We start from the raw sequence: 17,248 nt of genomic DNA, 5'->3' as shown, positions 1-17,248 counted from the left end.
GTTCGTCTTGTGACTACCATGAGTTTTGTTTCTCAGTTATGCTTAAATCTACAGTTCCATCAGAGACACTTGCTTTATTGCTGAAAATCATGCTGAAGCTGTCTTTTGCTGAGCAAATGATAGTCCAGCAAAAACTTAAACGTCCTGAAGGCAGTGGGGATCTTAACATCACTGAAAAACAGCTTCCTATGCAAATTTAAATAAAGATAAACAAGACCCCTCTGTCTCAAAAGGTGTCTGTCAACATCCCAAGGTGTTCATCCTAAGTGTAAGCCTCACCCTAAGGCAGGCATTTCTTAAGCACAGGCTGCTTTACCAAATGGCAGTTTTGAAGACTGAAATGATACAAAGAAGGAAGGTAGTGGTCCTGAATAAAAGCATTACTTCGGTGGCAAAAGCATAATGACATGAACTGGGCATGTGTGCCCGGTAGTGGGTAAGTAAGTAAATGAAATGGACTGCCATGCACCAGATGGTTCATATGCCAGCAGCAACCCCTGGTTCAGTGTGCTCGCTCATGTCATCCCACTTTATTTACCTGAAGTCCTTCTCAGTCTGTTTGCTAGATCTTTTCAGGTCTGTAATAATTCCTGTCATATCTGCAGTGCCCTCCATCTGAGAATCTCTAAAAGCTTTGTAAATATTAATGAAGGAAAGCTCTGCTAAAGCTTTGGGAAGCAGTGCTTTTCCCTTCTCCTGAGATGGAATTTTTTTCTTTAGCTCCTTCCCCCAGGATGCATCCTGCTGTGGTGTGTCAGAAAAGGCATTTTTGTCTGTATATTTTGCATTCCTCCTATTTTGTTTGTTTCTCCCTCAACTTTCTTGCCTTTGCACAATTCTGTTGCCCTCACAGTAACACAGCACTATAACTATTTCAGCACAAGTAGCCATGTGGCCATGACTGCTTTGTGTGTTTTGTACTGCATTCACATTTCAGGCCTTTTATTACCCATCATTTTATGTTGGAACCATACATGGAACCATGTTGTTTCCTTGTGTGATAGTGCTTGAAAGCTTGCTTTTCTCTTAATGCATCTTCTGCCTTGTTGGAGCCCTAGGTGTGAGCTGTGTTCTGTTCCTGAACTGTGACTTTTGGCAAGGAACATGTGGCATTACAGCTTCTGTTTGGAAAGCTGAGAGGTTACTTGTTCCTCATGACTCCGACCATCACAGTGCACAGACCCTGCTTTAGTCTAGAGTTGCCATTGAATCTTCTAAATAGATATTTTTGTACAAAAAAGTCCTGGACTCAGGAAGAGCAGACAGTTGGGATGTTTTGTTTTCTGTTTGTTTGATATGTTTGTTTTCTTTGGAAGCATGCTTTCCTGGTTTGCAGCTTGTGATCTTGAGAACATAACCTGCTGTACAACAGTTTTGGAAGCTTGGAAATAAGGTTTAAACTGAAGTTGTCTGGCCTTCCAGTCTCTGCAGTAGTCATCTGGAACCTGGCTAGGATGGACTTCCTGGGCTTGCTTTATAGACTGATGTAAGGCCTTTGAATGGTTGGGCTGAGTGGCTTCTTGTGCAGACTTGTGAGTGGCTCTGGGATGCAGCTGGGGGGAGTGGGAAGGTCCCTGGGGCACAGGGGAGGCAGGGATTCTGCAGCACGGGGATTCTGCAGCACAGGGATTCTGCAGCATGGGAGTTCCTGACTGGAGCCAACATCCGCTGCCCCACCAGCTCCACCAGGGCTATTGTTCTATGGAAACTGCCTGTTTGTCAGCTTCAGCCATGAACCCAGAGTCTTTGTTTTGTTTTTCCTTTCAGAAATGCTCTGCGTGGCTAAGGTGAAAATATTTTGTAGCTTATACTTTTTGGAAAATCTTTGAAAAATTTATTTTATCTAAAAAAATGCTGAAATCTTCTACAAATCTGGTTATTTTAAAGCTGTCTTAGCATGGTATGCTGGGGTTTAGCAATGTCAACAAATGTCCATCTGTTTACTTAAGGAAAATATCCAAACTTTTTTAATGGGATAGCTGACAGTGATAGACTTGTATATATGAAGTAGGAATTTGGGGAATACTGCAATTCTTCGCCATTCTTTAGTGCCCCTAAAGAGTTTTTGGGGACTGGGAGGTCCTTTGGGCTGAATAGTGCCAGTGCTTCCAGATTGATCAAAGGATTGGAGTGTGTGTATGAGGAAAGTGAGTTTGCAGTCCTTAATATGAGCCCGTTGAGATGGCAGCACTGCCAAGGTAAGTCTATTTTTAGACTTAACAGTTTTGACAATGTTCCTTTAAGTGTTTTTTCTCCTTCTAGTAGGAATGAAAGAACTAGGTCAGAGCCAGTAGAAAAAGGCTTTTGATCTCTGCAACAGTGTTCTCCTTTTTTTTTTTTTTTTCCAGTTTGCTCTTGTGCAGCAGAGGTAAAGGGGAAAAGAGAGAAATGTTGATTTCTTCCCCCACCCCTCAGTGTTTATTGCACAGGAAGGTGAGAGACTGACAGCACCCATCAGATGATGTCTGCATGCAGGTGATCCCACATGGTTTTGTTGGATCCCCTGCAGCTCTGATCTGTGGTGTTTTTGAGATTCCTTTGCAAAGAAAAGTACTAATTATTTTATGGAGTTCTTTCATGGTAAGTGTTTAATGAAATTTGGTCTAACACCTTTCTTGCTGTGTATAGGCTTTGCAAAGTGCCACAGAGATTTGTTGCAGGTTTCCTCCTGGAAGTTTATGTAAACTTCCAGTCTCCTATGGCTCTTCTGTAGTGGGCTTATGCTACTGAGACCCCGGATCTTCCTACGGGATAGTGTGTTTTACTAAGGAGTGGAGCCTTGCTGACATAAAATGACAATGACTGACCTTACCCCTAGGTAATCCTTAAGGAGTCTAAGACTCAAAGGAGGTTAGGGCATTATGTGGAGTGGCATCTAGGTTGACTGCTGCAGGGCTGAAGTTATTTGCACCTTGTAACCAACTTCTATCAGTGTGATCCTGTGCATTACTGCTATGTGATGTACCTTGGTTGAATGCCTGCAGTGCCTAGCAACTCCATGGATATTCAATTCTGCCATGTGTCTCTTCAGAGACTTGAAATATGGTGAGCTCATAGATGTGCTATGCTAACTCTGCCAAGAATGTCAAAGCAAGTTCAGGATCACCCAGAGGACAGCTTTGAAGCAGCTTTTAGTGTAGGTACCTATCATGCTGTTCCAGGGTGTGCCCAAAAGTACAACCCTTCTGACAGGTATTCAGTTACTCAACTTCATCTTATTTCTACACCCACTTTGAGCTCAGACTGGGTATGTCTCTATACCTAAGTTTCCAGGAAATGTGATCCAGTAGATGGTGTTTCAGCACACTTACTTGCCTATGGAGCCGTGTGATTCAAAAATAGCACATGCTTCCATCATGTTTTTGGTTTCTTCAGTAATTTCTAACTATTTCTTAGCCTGAGGGATTCAGTCATGTGGCTTGGAAATAGCTGCCAGTTGGAAGCAGGACTGAGAGAGACATCTCATTTCAACTCTCCAGTTGAAACAGTCACATTGGGTCATAGCAGAGGAGATGGATAAGACCAGTGCTGGAGGTGTATTGGACAGTGCGGCATAAGATTTGAACATCAGCCTTTGGTCTTGAGTTCTGTGTGTCACTTTCTGACCATTTATTGCAAAAATGCATCAGCAATCATGGGATTCCAGACTGGAAGATAAACCTCCTATCCACATTCATGTGGCAGCCTTCTTGTTGGGCTGTAACATCTACCCCGTTATTTCTTGCTCAACAACAGCTCAACCTCCTGCCCACCCCACACTGTGCATACAGCTTCGTGGTTGTGTGTGCTTCTCTGCTTTGAACCACTGCTTAGAGCTTTCTGATCTATGTTGCTACATTTGAAAGGGAGGCTGTGAGCCGAAGTTCAGAAGGTGTGCTCCATTGTGGGAATTGGAGGCCCCCAAAATGAAGCTGTGGCAACAATGAATCTCCCTGCAATGGAGGGTCTTTGGGTGTATTCAGCTTGAGTGGAGGGTGGGTGTTATGGAAGTTATGTGATCATTTTACCCTACCTGCTTTTACAAAGAAATCCATATTAGGCAGAGATCAAGGTACCGAGTATAGACTTGATGTGACATAGTGTTTCCTTTGGATTAAATTTGGTTGTAGGATAAGAGTGTTTCTGGAAACTCAGAAATACTTTCATATCAGCCAGTTTAGATACAGTTCCTTGAGTGTTTGACCTTACGCTTTAAAGTACTTGGAAGAGTTAGAAGCTCAGGGAAGACACTGATTAATATAAATGTACTGGTTCAGTACAATTGAATACCAACATAAGGTTAAAACTTGTCGGGTGGTTGTAATATGAAAGCAAATGGAAGGAGTGATGCTCTAAAAGTTTGTGTGCGTTCTCCACCAAGAAGGGAATGCAAGTGAGCAAATGACAAGAGTTAGACTTTGGATGCATTTCCTAATGTACTGCTGTAAAGTATTGACAAAACCTGTAGTGACATTGTAAGAGCTCATGTTTACTGCGTAAGTGGAAACTATAAAGTAGAACTGTTCTCGAGGGGTTTTGGAGGGTTTTTTTGTTTTGTTTTTCTGTTATGTCCAAGCATGGCAGGCAACATCCAAGGAGGTTGTGTATCTTTGTTCTTCTTGTTTACAGCTGAGTGTGTGAGGTCAGGGCAAGCTGCTCAGAGCCAGACTCTAGTGCTTCACAGTATTGCTGTGTCCTAAGGGCTATGGCAGGAGAGCAGCAGGGACAGGCTCAGAGCAAGGCACTGTAGCTGGATGGTGTCAGAGTTGCAGGCTGGTGCTGGTTGTTGAGCTGATAAGTATGGAGAGGTTTCTGTCCAAAATATCTTCTGTGCAGGCTTGCTGGTGGGTGCAGAACGCAATATCTGTAGAGCACTGTAAGTTTTACTTTAGCCCATTGGTCTCTGAAAGTAATACAGCTAGTAATACTGCAGAGGCAGTAGAGCTGTTAAAAGGCTGCTTTTCAGTTCACTCAGTAATGAGTCTGTGGGTCTGTTGGGATACTGTGCCTGGTTTTGGAGCCAATTTTTTCTGTTGTCCTGACTGAGACAGCTTTACGTTCTTGTGCCCTGTTTTGTCTCTTGACTGTCTCTCCTTTTGTCCAGACTGTGTGATCTCTTATACAATGCTCCTTCCTGTGGGCAAGAGATACTCAGAGTTTAAAACTGAGCAATTCTTTTGTGGGTTATTTCTCATAAAAGCTGTTGCCTATGAATGGATCCAGGTATTTACCCTTGCAGATTAACAATTGAACAGCTCAGCCCTCAATTATCTGCTCAAAACATGCAGAGAATGTAGAGGGAGTAGTTCTGGAAGGTGTCAAAGGCAAAAGGGCTAAAAAATTGAGTAATTTTGAGGTCTTCTGAAACTGTCTGGTTGGTGCTGGTAAAAATAGCAAGTCAGATCTCAAGAACTATGAGGAGAGCTCTGAACAAGGCAAGGGAGGTCTTTGTTTCCGTATCATTGCATATTGCACTTGAATTGTGTATTGCTCCCTGCAGCTTTTGCTTGCCACACCCTAAAAGAAGGAAAGGACTGGAAAGAATACAGAAAAACCAGTCAGCCAGTGAGAGACATGATGTGTTCTCTGAAGGAAGGTTACAGACTCTATCATTCTTTAGCTTGGAAAAGAGATGGGCAGGTTACAAAAATTCTGATTCTTTAACTTGGAAAAGAGATGACCATGGAGAGAATCCTTAGGCCTTGATGAATGGTGTGGAGAAGGTGGAAAAAGGAAGTAGGTCACAAGGCAGAACAATGAAGCTGTGAGGTTTTGTGCTTTAAATTAAAAAAGGAAATAGGTTTTCATATAACACAAGGGTTCCCCAAGTGCACTTTTAACCTTGGAGGTTGTTCTTAATGTGCCAAGGCTGGATCAATTCATGTATGCCCTGCTCTCAGGCTGTTCTTTAAGCAGTGGCATAAAGGGCTAGACTTCTAGTTTGACCCAGCTTGATGACTTTTATTACAAAATCTAGCTCATCTGCCCTGTGTCTAGAACAATTCCACTCACCACAAGAATTTGATTTGCGTTGAGTAGCTGAGACAGAAATTTGGTCAGGACAACCCAGAAACAGAGAGGTGGTGGGGAATTAGGCACTGAGCTATAAAAATATTAACAGGCAGGGTCATGATGTATAAGATATGTGCTTTCTTTTTCTTAGTTTATAAGAACTGATACTGCTCTGGAAGAGGAACTGTGTGCCTTGTCTAGTCAATGGGATTTGGGGAAGGAGAGGCCTGGCGTTAGGCTGCAACTGTAGAAATACCATCATGGAAAATACTGATTCTCCACAGCAGGTAGGGTTGGAAACACCTGTACTGACCTCTCTAAATGAGGTAAAGTATGATCTGAGAGAGATGTTCAGGAAAACCTGAAGCAGATTAGATTGGCAGATGTCAGCCTTAGTGGCTTCTGCCTTGAGAAGGTTTGATGTTCTCTCACCTTTGCACAGGATCCTCCTTCTCTCTCCAGAAGTGCCCTGTTGCAAAAGGAATACAAAAGGAGTGAGGCAGTTTCATGTTCTGTGTGCAGCATAAGGTAAACTTGTCATTAAAGAGCAGCTTCATTATTTGAACCAGTAAGAATTCACCCTAGTTTGTGCTCCTCCTAGATGAAGCAAGGAGGTGTGCAGGAATCTGAACTTGGGCTGAAGTGAACCCTGCATTCAGTTACAGGATCTAATGTGCTTGCAGGGAGTATGTGATTGACAGAAATTAGAGTGTGAGGAAGACAGTGTAGATTTTAGTTGGTCTTTAGTGCAGCCCTGTCCATCTCTATATGATGTGCTAGCTCCTGTTCTTCAGCTGAACATTCAGGTTAATACTTCCCTCCATTCCCCCACTCATTTGCTCCCCTCTGCCCTGTCTTTGTGACTCTTTTTAAAAAAAAAAATTTTTCTTGCCCCAGAGGGGATTTTGCTTGAGTTGATTTTCTTCTCTGCAAATAACCTAGTAAAAGCAAGAAAGAGACTTTTAATAATGCTGTTTCATAAACATAAAGAAAGAGAATTGTAATGTACATCAATAGAAGCTTTCTCTCAGATTGTCCTCTGCATGCTCTTGGCTGACGGTTTGTTGCTACACAAATCATCTAGGGTACTAGAGTGAGTAGGATACAGTGGTATGAGCAAGCAGTAGGAGGTGAAGAATTTTACTGGGGGAAGGAAAGAAGGCATTTCCAGACTCTGCAGTTAAGTGTACAAGGGAAGGGATATCCTTGAGCAGTGATAAAGGAAGTAACTTTTGGCAGTTGAGAGAAAGCCAGGACTGAGAACAGAAGTCAACTGCCAGATTTCAAGCTAGTTATGCTAGTGAGGATGAATAAAGATATTTTCCTTTGCATTTTGTAGACTGTGCCTCATCCATGGGACAAGAAATAAAGCCCAGATCCACAGCTAAATTGCAGCCATTTCTGTGCCACATGTTCAGCAGACATCAGCTTTCATGAGTATGGCAAAGGCAGAGATCTGTGCAGCCTGTGTGGGACAGTGCACATCTGATGCCATAATAAAGACTTAAACTGTTTGTGTCTGAGCTGTTCTTTGTGTGCTGGATAGGCTCGTTAGTGTTTAAAAACAGCTTTTGATGTAATGTTTGCTGAGTATAGAATTGAATAGTAGTACTCTTAGGACTTGAGAAAAGGCAGTCTCAGAAATGTAGCTTGTGGTGAAGCATGACTATCCAACTTCCTAATCAGTGACTGCAAGACAAGTTTCTTCCAAGATCAGTGGAACTAATGAAGACTCATTGCATACCCAGGTGTGTTATTACTCTTTTTTATCTCTCCATTTTCTCTGCAAAATCCTTAGGGCGACAGTGGTACCTGGTTTGGAGTTTGCCTAAGTTGGTTGGTGACTGACAGTTGTAATATATGGTGAATACTTTTCTTTGTGAGAGAAAATTATTTTAGGTCTCTGCCTCTCTATCTACCAATAGATTTTCTTTGTTTTTCCTTCATACAATTCTTATCTGTTGTAGCACCCTCTTTGCATGCAATTTTGTGCTACTCACAATCTTGAAATCCAGACTTCCTCACTATTCAAGAGAATCTCTGTAGATACTTGTACAAGCCTTCCTATTGACTAACTAGTTTGCAAAACAAATGACCAACTATTTTGTATTTTAATCCATTGCTTAAATTGTTTTCTTGTGTGCAGGTGATGCATGTTACTTACTGACCTTTATTACATTGTTCACTAAGGATCCATTTTGCTCTAGGTTAATTGCATTGTTCTCTTAGTCCCCTTATGTGTCAGTATTCTCCTGTTCATCTGTACCTGTTCAGGATTTGTGGTAAGCCTTATTTATTCACTGAATAGGTAAATTTTTTAATGAGTCTCTGTTGCTAGTGTGAATTCAAGAGCTGCTTGTACCAAGTGTACTTTTATTAAAACAGAACGATAAAATGCTTCAGAAATAATTTTGCTCTCCAGTCACTGTGTCTGCTTTTTATAATGAAATCTTGTTGCTCTTATAAAGGCTGAACTTGCATTACTGAGACACCAAGGTCTGTCTAGCATAGTGATGACATGCAGTCTGTCTCCTGAAGAGCAGGTGTAAAAGAAACTGTTTACAGCATTTGCTAAAGTCTGTACAATAAGAGATAGTAAGTGGATATTGCCATACATAAAATAAATAGTTTCCAGTAGGAAAACTGTAAAAAAAGGAGTAAGGAAGTTTTTTAGCTGAAGAAACTTAATTACATACATATCCTGGTGGGATGAGGGTCTCAGAAGGCAAACTCAACACACAGAAGAAGAGAATTTCTTATTCTGGGCTTAGTTTTTCTGTTCGGTAAAGAACTAAGGGGTTTCTCCTCTCTACACGCAAGATTTTTTTGGCCTTCAACCAAATTATGAGTTTGGTTTGATTCCAGATATGAAAGTGCTGAGTTACTAATTTGGATTTTTTGATATATTTCTGTCATCGTACAAGATTTTATACCATCTTACAGCTAAAGTTTGTTAGAGAAATATATGTGAAGTGTAGTAGCTTGTCTCAGAAAACATACATTTTCTGTGTTCTTCCTTGGCTTTAGTTTTGTGTATTTTTTAATTGTTTCTGGAGAGAGCGAATGGCTTAGAGTAGTAATTGGCTCGATACCATGGGATGACTACCCCATGTCTAGCTAGAGATTTTCAGGGATAATTGTCTCAGGAATGCCATTACCTTAAGTTTTCTTGCTAGTAGTAATTCTAAAGAGGTAAAAAAGGCGGAAGCCCAACAAGTCACAGTTACAAATTAACATGGCTGCTCCTCCTCTGAACGCTTTATCCCCTTCTGCCTCTATCCACTTTCTACACCTGTGTCCCCTTTGCTCTGCCCTTCCTGCCCTCTTGACCTGGCTCAGTGTCCACTTCCTTGCTGTTGGGATGTCACCTATCCTGCCCAGCTGTTGGGCACGTCCTCCTGCTTTAACAGGGGTATTGTAAAATTCATATCTTGTAGGAAGCCAGGTTTTTGTTTAATTGATTAATGATTAGTAGTCATTATAATAGAAGGCTAGAAAGACAAGCAACTCACTGGAGGGCCCTGCAGGTACAGGTGTTTGTCTGTCTGCCAAGCCTTGCTGCCTATGTCTGTCTGAGCTTTGTATGCAAAGCTCCAGGTACAGCTCATCAGCAGCAGTTTACAGTGCTCTCCACAGCTCAATACTGGCTTCCCTGTTGGCACAGCATGTTTGGAATTGCTTGATGCTGCTTTTTGATGCTGACCAACAGAAGCAGATAGCTAGGCACTAATATTATGTCAATTAAGTACTTTGGGATTTCAGCCTTACAGGAGGTTTGTGATAAATTGATATGACTTGTAATTAATTAGAAAAGGTCCTGACTGATCTGCTGGGCTTCTTTGCTCTGTGTTAATGCTGCTGATTTGGTGGCTAATAGACAGAGAGGTTTGAGCAACATAGTGGTCAAAATTTTGAATTTATTTGCTCAGCAGGTTGCCAGCAGTATTTACTAGGTTGCAACATAAGCAGCAGATTGTATTAATTGAAACTTTGACTGCATTTTCAGCTGATTCCAAGTGATGTGTTGGGGGAACTGTGCAAATTTACATTAGGTGGAGAGAGGAATGTATGGAGAAGTACTTCTGGTTGGCAGAAGCCAGACAGTTTCTCAAAACTAGAAGCTGATTGATGAGGCAGATGGACCATCCATAGGAGTTATAGAAACTCATTACTGTGGAAGAAATTTCTGCTGGACAAAGTAGTCAAAATAGTCCTAAATTTTATAGTACAAATTGAAGCTATCTTTATTTGCTGTTTTTAATCTTGTTTTTTTACTATTGTAGAAATGGTAGTAACTGCTCAGGTCAGATATTTTTAAAATAATTCCATGTTTACTAGGGATATGTAGAGCTGCTAATGAAGTGTAAGCTTCTTGAAATACAAGAAGGGCTTTGCAGTGCAGGTCCATCTTGCTTATTTGGTCAGTGTGAGGAGGCATCTCAATCTGAACAAGGCTTCAGTGTTTTCAGTGTGAATGTCTCCTCTCTGACCAACCCAGGTAAAGCAGGTTGCGAGTAAAGGCAAGCAAAAAGCCTCAGGGATTCTGTCTGACTACTCTGGATTGAAGTGTAGCCTCTGGAAGTGTATAGAACTCTCATTGAAAATGCTGACTGCAAAATTTGATGTGATTGGAGGTTTTATTTGCTTTTGACAAAGAAATGGGCAGTGATGGAAGGAACAAGTCCAGTGAGAGCTGCTGTCCAAAGGTGTTTTTCTGTAGAAATACTCGATAAATCTTTGTGACTACTGAAATGACTGAAAAGATATTTGGACCCTTTTTATAAGGTCCCTGCTATGTCCAACCTGAGTTTGTTAATGTTCAAGCTATACGGATGAAGTTTTGTCTGTCCTTTTCAACAATGTGGCATTTTATGGTGGGAGTAGTAGGTGGATTGTGTGGATTTACCTCTTAGCATTGTGCAGCTAGTCTGTGGAAAGAATACATAAAATGGAGCTTGCAAGGTTGCCAGTATTTGACACATGAAAGTTTTGTAAGGATTGTTAGAGCTTGGGTGGGTATCTCCTGTGCCTGCTTTTTGTCTCTGAATAGCAAAAGCTAGCATATGACTATGATGCACACAGAACAGGGCACATGAGTAAGAAGATGCTATTTTTTACTCGATCACTTTTTAGAATAGAACAATTGTTATTGCATGTAACTCAAGTACTTGCCAAATACGCTTTAATGTAGCCTTAATTGATCTGCTTAAAGTTTTAAGCAGCCAGCAGTATTCCCACTGAAACACATAGTTATGAAAGGTTTGACACAGTAGGCAGTGAGTGCACAGAGGTAGCAATTGATCATAGATTTATCTGCTAAGCCTTGAGCCTACAGATGGAGAGACAAAGACTTTCCATCTGTCCATGCAAAACTTTGGATATATCAAGGCTGTGTTTTGAAGAATGCCTTCAGGCTTTTTTCCAGACAGGATTCACAGAGTACCCTCTAGGAAAAGACAAGGCTTGCCCCAGATGCCAGTAACTTAAGATTGCTCTTGGTGACTTCTGTGTACCATCAAGCATGCTCAGACAAGCTGTCTCTTGGCTGCTTGCCATCTGGGAGGCTGGCGTGCATGGGAGGAAGGTGGCTGAGGGGGGGCAGAGCATTCTTATTGCCCTGTGAGCTCCTTTTTGAAACTGTGTGTGCACCCTGGAGAGATCTGTGTGGGCATGGAACTGGCTCACATGGATGGGCCAGCTTCTGCAGGGCAACAAATTATCTTCCTCTGTAAACATGGAAAAGACTTGAGTTTTTGTTCCACCATATATGAAAAGTACTCCGTGTATTGCATCCTACTTTTTTTAGGACAGATGTGGGGTAATTTTTCCATTTTGGATGCTAATTATTTTTCTCTGCTAACTATTTTTCTTACAGAGCTTTTCACTCTCATAACTTGGCAGATCTCAGCAGTCTTTTTAGATGCTGGAAAAGTGGATATTTTCCATTAGATTCGGCTTTACCATTAGGTTAGGAGTACAAGAGCACTTAAGTACCTTTGTTTTAAATAATAGTTTGTTTCATAAATGTAATCTTTGGATCTGTGTTCTTGTGTATGCCAGCACCATTCATTATGTGCTTGTTGCTGTGCAGTCAGAGCTCTACAGAACATCCACCCTCCTTCCTCAAAAAGAAACAAGTTCCCACCACAGACAGCTTTCCATACAAGTTGAACAACAATTGCTGGGGGAGCATGAAGAGAGATTAATCAACTGAGATGGGGTTTTCAGCAGGAAAAGGAGAATATAAGTGATCTGAATCTGATTGAAGGGTTTTATTACTGAGCTACGGATGATATATGAATATTGAGATTGTATGAAAGAATATTGGAAGAAGTTCTGTTTCAAAATCTAATGATACTGCTGATAGTGGTATTAGGCTGATACTGAGCTGATTTGGAGGGTGTTTGTTGTCTTGATGTACTGTTAAAATTTGGGACTGATCAGGTGGATGAAGTTTGGTGGAATGAAGAGGTGCTGAGGCAGCAGGGTTATTGTCAAAGGAGCAGTATGGGGAAATGGTCTGAATGCAGAGGGCAGGATGAGCTGGTGTTAGCCAGTACCAGGGTAAAGAGGAGTAATGGTCTGAACAATATTTTAGCCAGAAACTACTTTGTCTGGAAAAGCATTTTTTTTCCAGATGAATACCATTAAGTCCTAAAAGAAATTTAAGATGTGTCAGCTAAGAGAGTCAGAGTGCACGGGCTGTGCTGAAGTTAGTGATTTGTGATTATTTTCTAAGAGCTATTTAGACTCAGTTCTATGGGATGTTGACCCTGGGTGCTGTCAGCCCACCAGGCTCCATTAGGTTTGAGAGTTGGTTCTGGGTTTTGAGCTGACCTTATCTAGGTAAAATTATATAAGATGTAGATTTAAGAAGATAATAAATTATTGACCAAACATTGACCTCTTCCGCTACCTTTAACAAATCTTGAAAGGGAACCATTTTGGTTTGTATTGACATTTAAAAGGAGGCAAGAACTTTACCTCTGTCTGCTACAAAGATGGATCTATGTATTCTGTGTGGTAACAGGAAATAGCAGATCCATGCAAGGAAATATTCCTTGCTCCTATTCTCTGTGTAGCTGAGAGTTGGAGGTAGCACTAGAAGAAAATAATAGAGCTGGCTACCTAAAGATGTATCGTGACAAAGAAAGAGAAGCTTTTCCAAGTGACTAAGATACTTATTCTTCTTAGGAGATAAATGCCCTTAGAAAATAAAAAAGTTCTCTTTCCCCACTTACCCCCCTCCCCCCTTCAATATTAGCAACTCTGGAAAAGTCCCCTAGGACAGCCTGTGGTTCTTTTAACCACTCACCTGTTTTCAATTAAAAGGCAGTGGGCATCTCTGTAATTGCTAACAGCCTCTTCCATTTTTTCTCTTTTGTATCCTGAAGGAGCCCAGTAAAAGGCATTGCTGAAAAAGTACTAGCATTCATTATTCTTGAATGCATGATGGGCTAAGAGTCAAGCAGCATCTTGCCAAGTGACTTATTTCATTTTTAAGCCATCCAGGTGCTTATAGATTTATAAAACCATTGAAGTTGGAAAAGAGCTTTAAAATCAAGTCCTACCCTTAACCCAGTACTGACAAGTCCTCCACTAAACCGTGTCCTCAAGTGCCATGTCAACATGTTTTTTTAAATACTTTCAAGGATGTTGACTGCCCCACTTCCCTGGGCAGCCTGTTCCAATGCCTGAAAACCATTTCTTCCATGAAGAAATTTTTCCTAATATCTGATCTAAACTTCTCCTAGCCCAACTTGAGGACTTTTCCTCTGATCCTGTCACTTGTTACTTGGGGGAAGAGACCAACCCCCACCTGGCAACAGCCCCCTTTTAGGGAGTTGGAGAGAGTGACAAGGTCTTCCCTGAGCCTCCTTTGCTCCAGGATAAACACCCCAGCTCCCTCACCAGACTTGTGCTCCAGACCCTTCCCCGGCTCTGTTGCCCTTCTCTGGACACACTCCAGCCCCTCAATGTCCTTATAGTAAGAGGTCCAGAACTGGACACAACACTTGAAATGTGGCCTCACCAGTGCTGGATACAGGGGGACAACCCCTGCCCTGGTCCTGCTGGCCACACTGTTTCTCATCCAGGCCAGGATGCCATTGGCCTTCTTGGCCATCTGGGCACACAGTGGCTCATGTCCAGTCGCTGTTGACCAGCACCCCCAGGTCCTTTCCCAAGGGCAGCTTTCCAGCCACTGTTCCTCAGCCTCTAGGACTGCATGGGGTTGTTGTGACCCAAGTGCAGGACCCAGTACTTGGCCTTGTTGAACCTCACACCACTGGCATTGGGCCGACACTCTGGACTGTCCAGATCCCTCTGTAGAGCCCTCCTACCTTCCAGCTGATCAGCACTCCCAATCAACTTGGTGTCATCTGCAAACTTTCTGAGGGTGTCCTTGATCCCCTCATCCAGACTGGTGATAGATATTAAATAGAACTGGCTGTGGAGAGCTCCACTTGTGACCAGTGACCAGCTTGATATAACTCCATTCACTACCACTCTCTGGGCCTGGCCACTCAGCCAGGATTTTGCCCAGTGAGCAGTACCCCAAACCAAGCCATGAAAAGCCATTTTCCAATAGATGGCTGTGGGAGACAGTGTCAAAGTCAAGGTAGACAACATCCACAGCCTTTCCCTCATCCACCAAGTGGTTGTGGTCATGTGGTTATACATAGAAGGAGGCAAGGTAAGTCATCATGCTGCCATGTTATTGAACATGGCACTATATAATTTGCTTCCTCTAATGCATGGTAAATTAGTGCCATAACCCAGAAGGGTCTCCTTGTTGATGCCATGCCACCCTTCTCCCTAATCTCTATTGTTTGGGAGCACTGGGAAGGGAGGAGGTGCAATTCACAGGAGACTTGCTGCTGGCATTGTTCTTCCAGGCAGTTTTAAGTCCCACTGTGCTACCTAATTTCTTTTTGGTGAGCCCTGGAACTGGGCTGACAGCCAAAAACTGCCTGCTTCTGAATGTTGCTGTAGTGTGTTAGGGTTTCAAAGGTGTCTCTAGGAGTCTTCCTATTCAGCTAGGGAAGATCCTTGCAGAAGGCAGTTGGAGGAATTTTTATGGATTGCATTCAATACCAAATGTCTTTTCACTGCTGATCAGCCCTTGCTGGAGCAGGGTGTGCTGGGAGTACCTTTACAGGTCTGTTAAGATATATTTACAACTTTTGTAGAGGGGGGGAATTAATTAGGTTACTAACAGAACAGTTTTTATTCTCAGTGTGCTGTGAAAATAGTCAGTCTTGGTGGCTCAGATGTATCTTTGTATAGTCTGGAGGATAGGCAAAGTTGTTGTTAGTAGTCATTTCTTTCGGGTAGGTTAATATGATCTAGAGGAGCTAGATAATAGTAGGTGGATATAATCCAGGAGAGAGAGAATTTTTTTGGTGTCTTGAGGATTACTGATGTAAATATAAACAACAGAATCAAATTTATTTTTAAGTTCCCACAGTAGGTGTTCCTGTCCTTGGCTTGCAGATATAGGTATTGTAGTGGTTGCAGAGATCACTTATCTTTTAGAAATATTTGGATGTTTTTAAAGATCCCAAGGGAAAATGGTCAGCATTTTGGCCTCTGCTTTAATTCTGTACCAAGGAATTCCTGTAACTCAGGCTCAAAGTTTTCAATTAAGACTCTAGGATTTAAGCTGAATAGATTTTCAAAAGGTGCTATAGTTAAAGAACCCTTTGCTTTCAATGGCAGCTTGAGCCAGTTTCCTGTGAGAGGCCTTCAAGGGCTGATCTGGGAGCTGGTAGAAACTGGTAGTTCTGATTTCTTCCCCAGCTCCCCATCCTTTGCTTCTAAGTCAAGCAAGAGTAAAAGGGCAGCTTTTATTTTGGCTGTACATTGTAGTTTAGGTTTCTATTCAGATCTGTCAAACACTGCACCACAGTATCTGAGCAAAGTTCTTTTGTCCACAGGGGAAGCTGGGACCATTAATTACAAGCAGTGCTAAAAGTAGCCCAGTTATGCAGGAATATAAATGCAAAAGTCAGTCACATAAAGGGGAAGTTATCTCAGGATCCACACATTTTTAAAATTGCTGCTCTGTGTGTGAGTGCTGAAACTGAAAATTTGGGCAGAAAGCAAGCTACTGCTATAGCTCTAAATGGGCATTTCTGTTGTATGCTTTGCATTTGCTTTATTTTTTTTTTCCCCTCTGGATGCTTTCCTTATTCTGCTGTCATTAGTCCCTATCTCATTATATACTCCCAGGGAGTACATCTCTCTTGCTTGTTAGGATGGTGTAGGTGGTAACTTGCAGTGGTACAAAGGACTGAAGGAGAAATAATCAGCTGGATAAGTCATTACTCTGTGCAGAGACTGACTTGCTGATTTTTTTGTGCACGGCTTACTTATCCCACATTCTTTAAGACCTAGAATGTTGTAGGATTTGAAAATGTAATAGAAAGCCTTCAACTTGTTTGCCTAGAAAGGAAAAAAATGTATGGTTGGATGATGAACATTTAGTAAAAGCTCTAAGTTGAGGGTCTTGGATGCTCCAGTAAATCCAGCAAAGCACAGTTCCGCATGGTAGCCTGCACTAAATAAATTTATCCAGTGTGCTGCATTCCTCTCTTTTTCTTTCTCAAGTATCTCACCTTGAATCCACATCAAAGTACAGATGGTTCATTTGCTGTGGTCTGACACAGCTCTGGTTACCGCATGGTACTGCTTCTCAGTAGTTGGTGCTAAATGTTTGAACCGTTGGGTTCTTCTTTCCTAAAGCAATGTTTCTCATATTTTATCCCAGCTCTAAAGCAATGTTTCTCATATTTTTTCCCAGCTATCCATTGCAATCTGAATCCAAATGGTATTGATCACCCTGTCCCCACAGAAGGCATTAACCTGCAGCTTGAAGGCGAAGAAGTTGATTCGCTTGTGGTTAAGAACACCGGTACTCCCAAAGGGCCCGAGTCAAAAGACACACCCAAGAGACAAGTGGAGCCAGAAATATCTAAGGTAGGTAGGATTGCCTTCTTATTTCTTTCTGTGAGTCTTTAAGAATCCAGGTTTCTGGAAGTCCTGGCTTCTGCTTAAAAACCATTTACCATCTTGTTAAAGACATATAAAGGTTTAAAAATAGCAGCCTGAGGAAGTGCTTGTTACAGAAGCAAGGTACTGCTCTGGAGTTGTAGCATACACACATCTTGGATATTGCACTATTCTGTTTTTTCTCTAAATGAAGATAATTAAAGTAATGGGATCTCTCTTTTTCAGACACTGTGGAGACTTTTTC

The 17,248-nt window shown here is 41.8% G+C and overlaps 1 protein-coding gene across 4 annotated transcripts in view; it reads left to right on the top strand.

Moving 5' to 3' along the window:
* The window catches only part of SAMD12 (sterile alpha motif domain containing 12), a 184,396-nt gene that overhangs the window by 1,161 nt on the left and 165,987 nt on the right, over window positions 1-17,248 (top strand). For all 4 annotated transcript variants that reach the window (XM_059865685.1, XM_059865712.1, XM_059865693.1 and 1 more), the window contains exon 2: window positions 16,796-16,971. In XM_059865685.1, coding sequence (XP_059721668.1) covers window positions 16,796-16,971 — 176 coding nt within the window. The remainder of the gene's footprint in view (window positions 1-16,795; window positions 16,972-17,248) is intronic.

This window comes from Haemorhous mexicanus, chromosome 1 (genome assembly GCF_027477595.1).
Source record: "Haemorhous mexicanus isolate bHaeMex1 chromosome 1, bHaeMex1.pri, whole genome shotgun sequence".
In the NCBI taxonomy this organism is placed as follows: domain Eukaryota; kingdom Metazoa; phylum Chordata; class Aves; order Passeriformes; family Fringillidae; genus Haemorhous; species Haemorhous mexicanus.
This window is presented reverse-complemented; position numbering and strand designations above follow the sequence as displayed.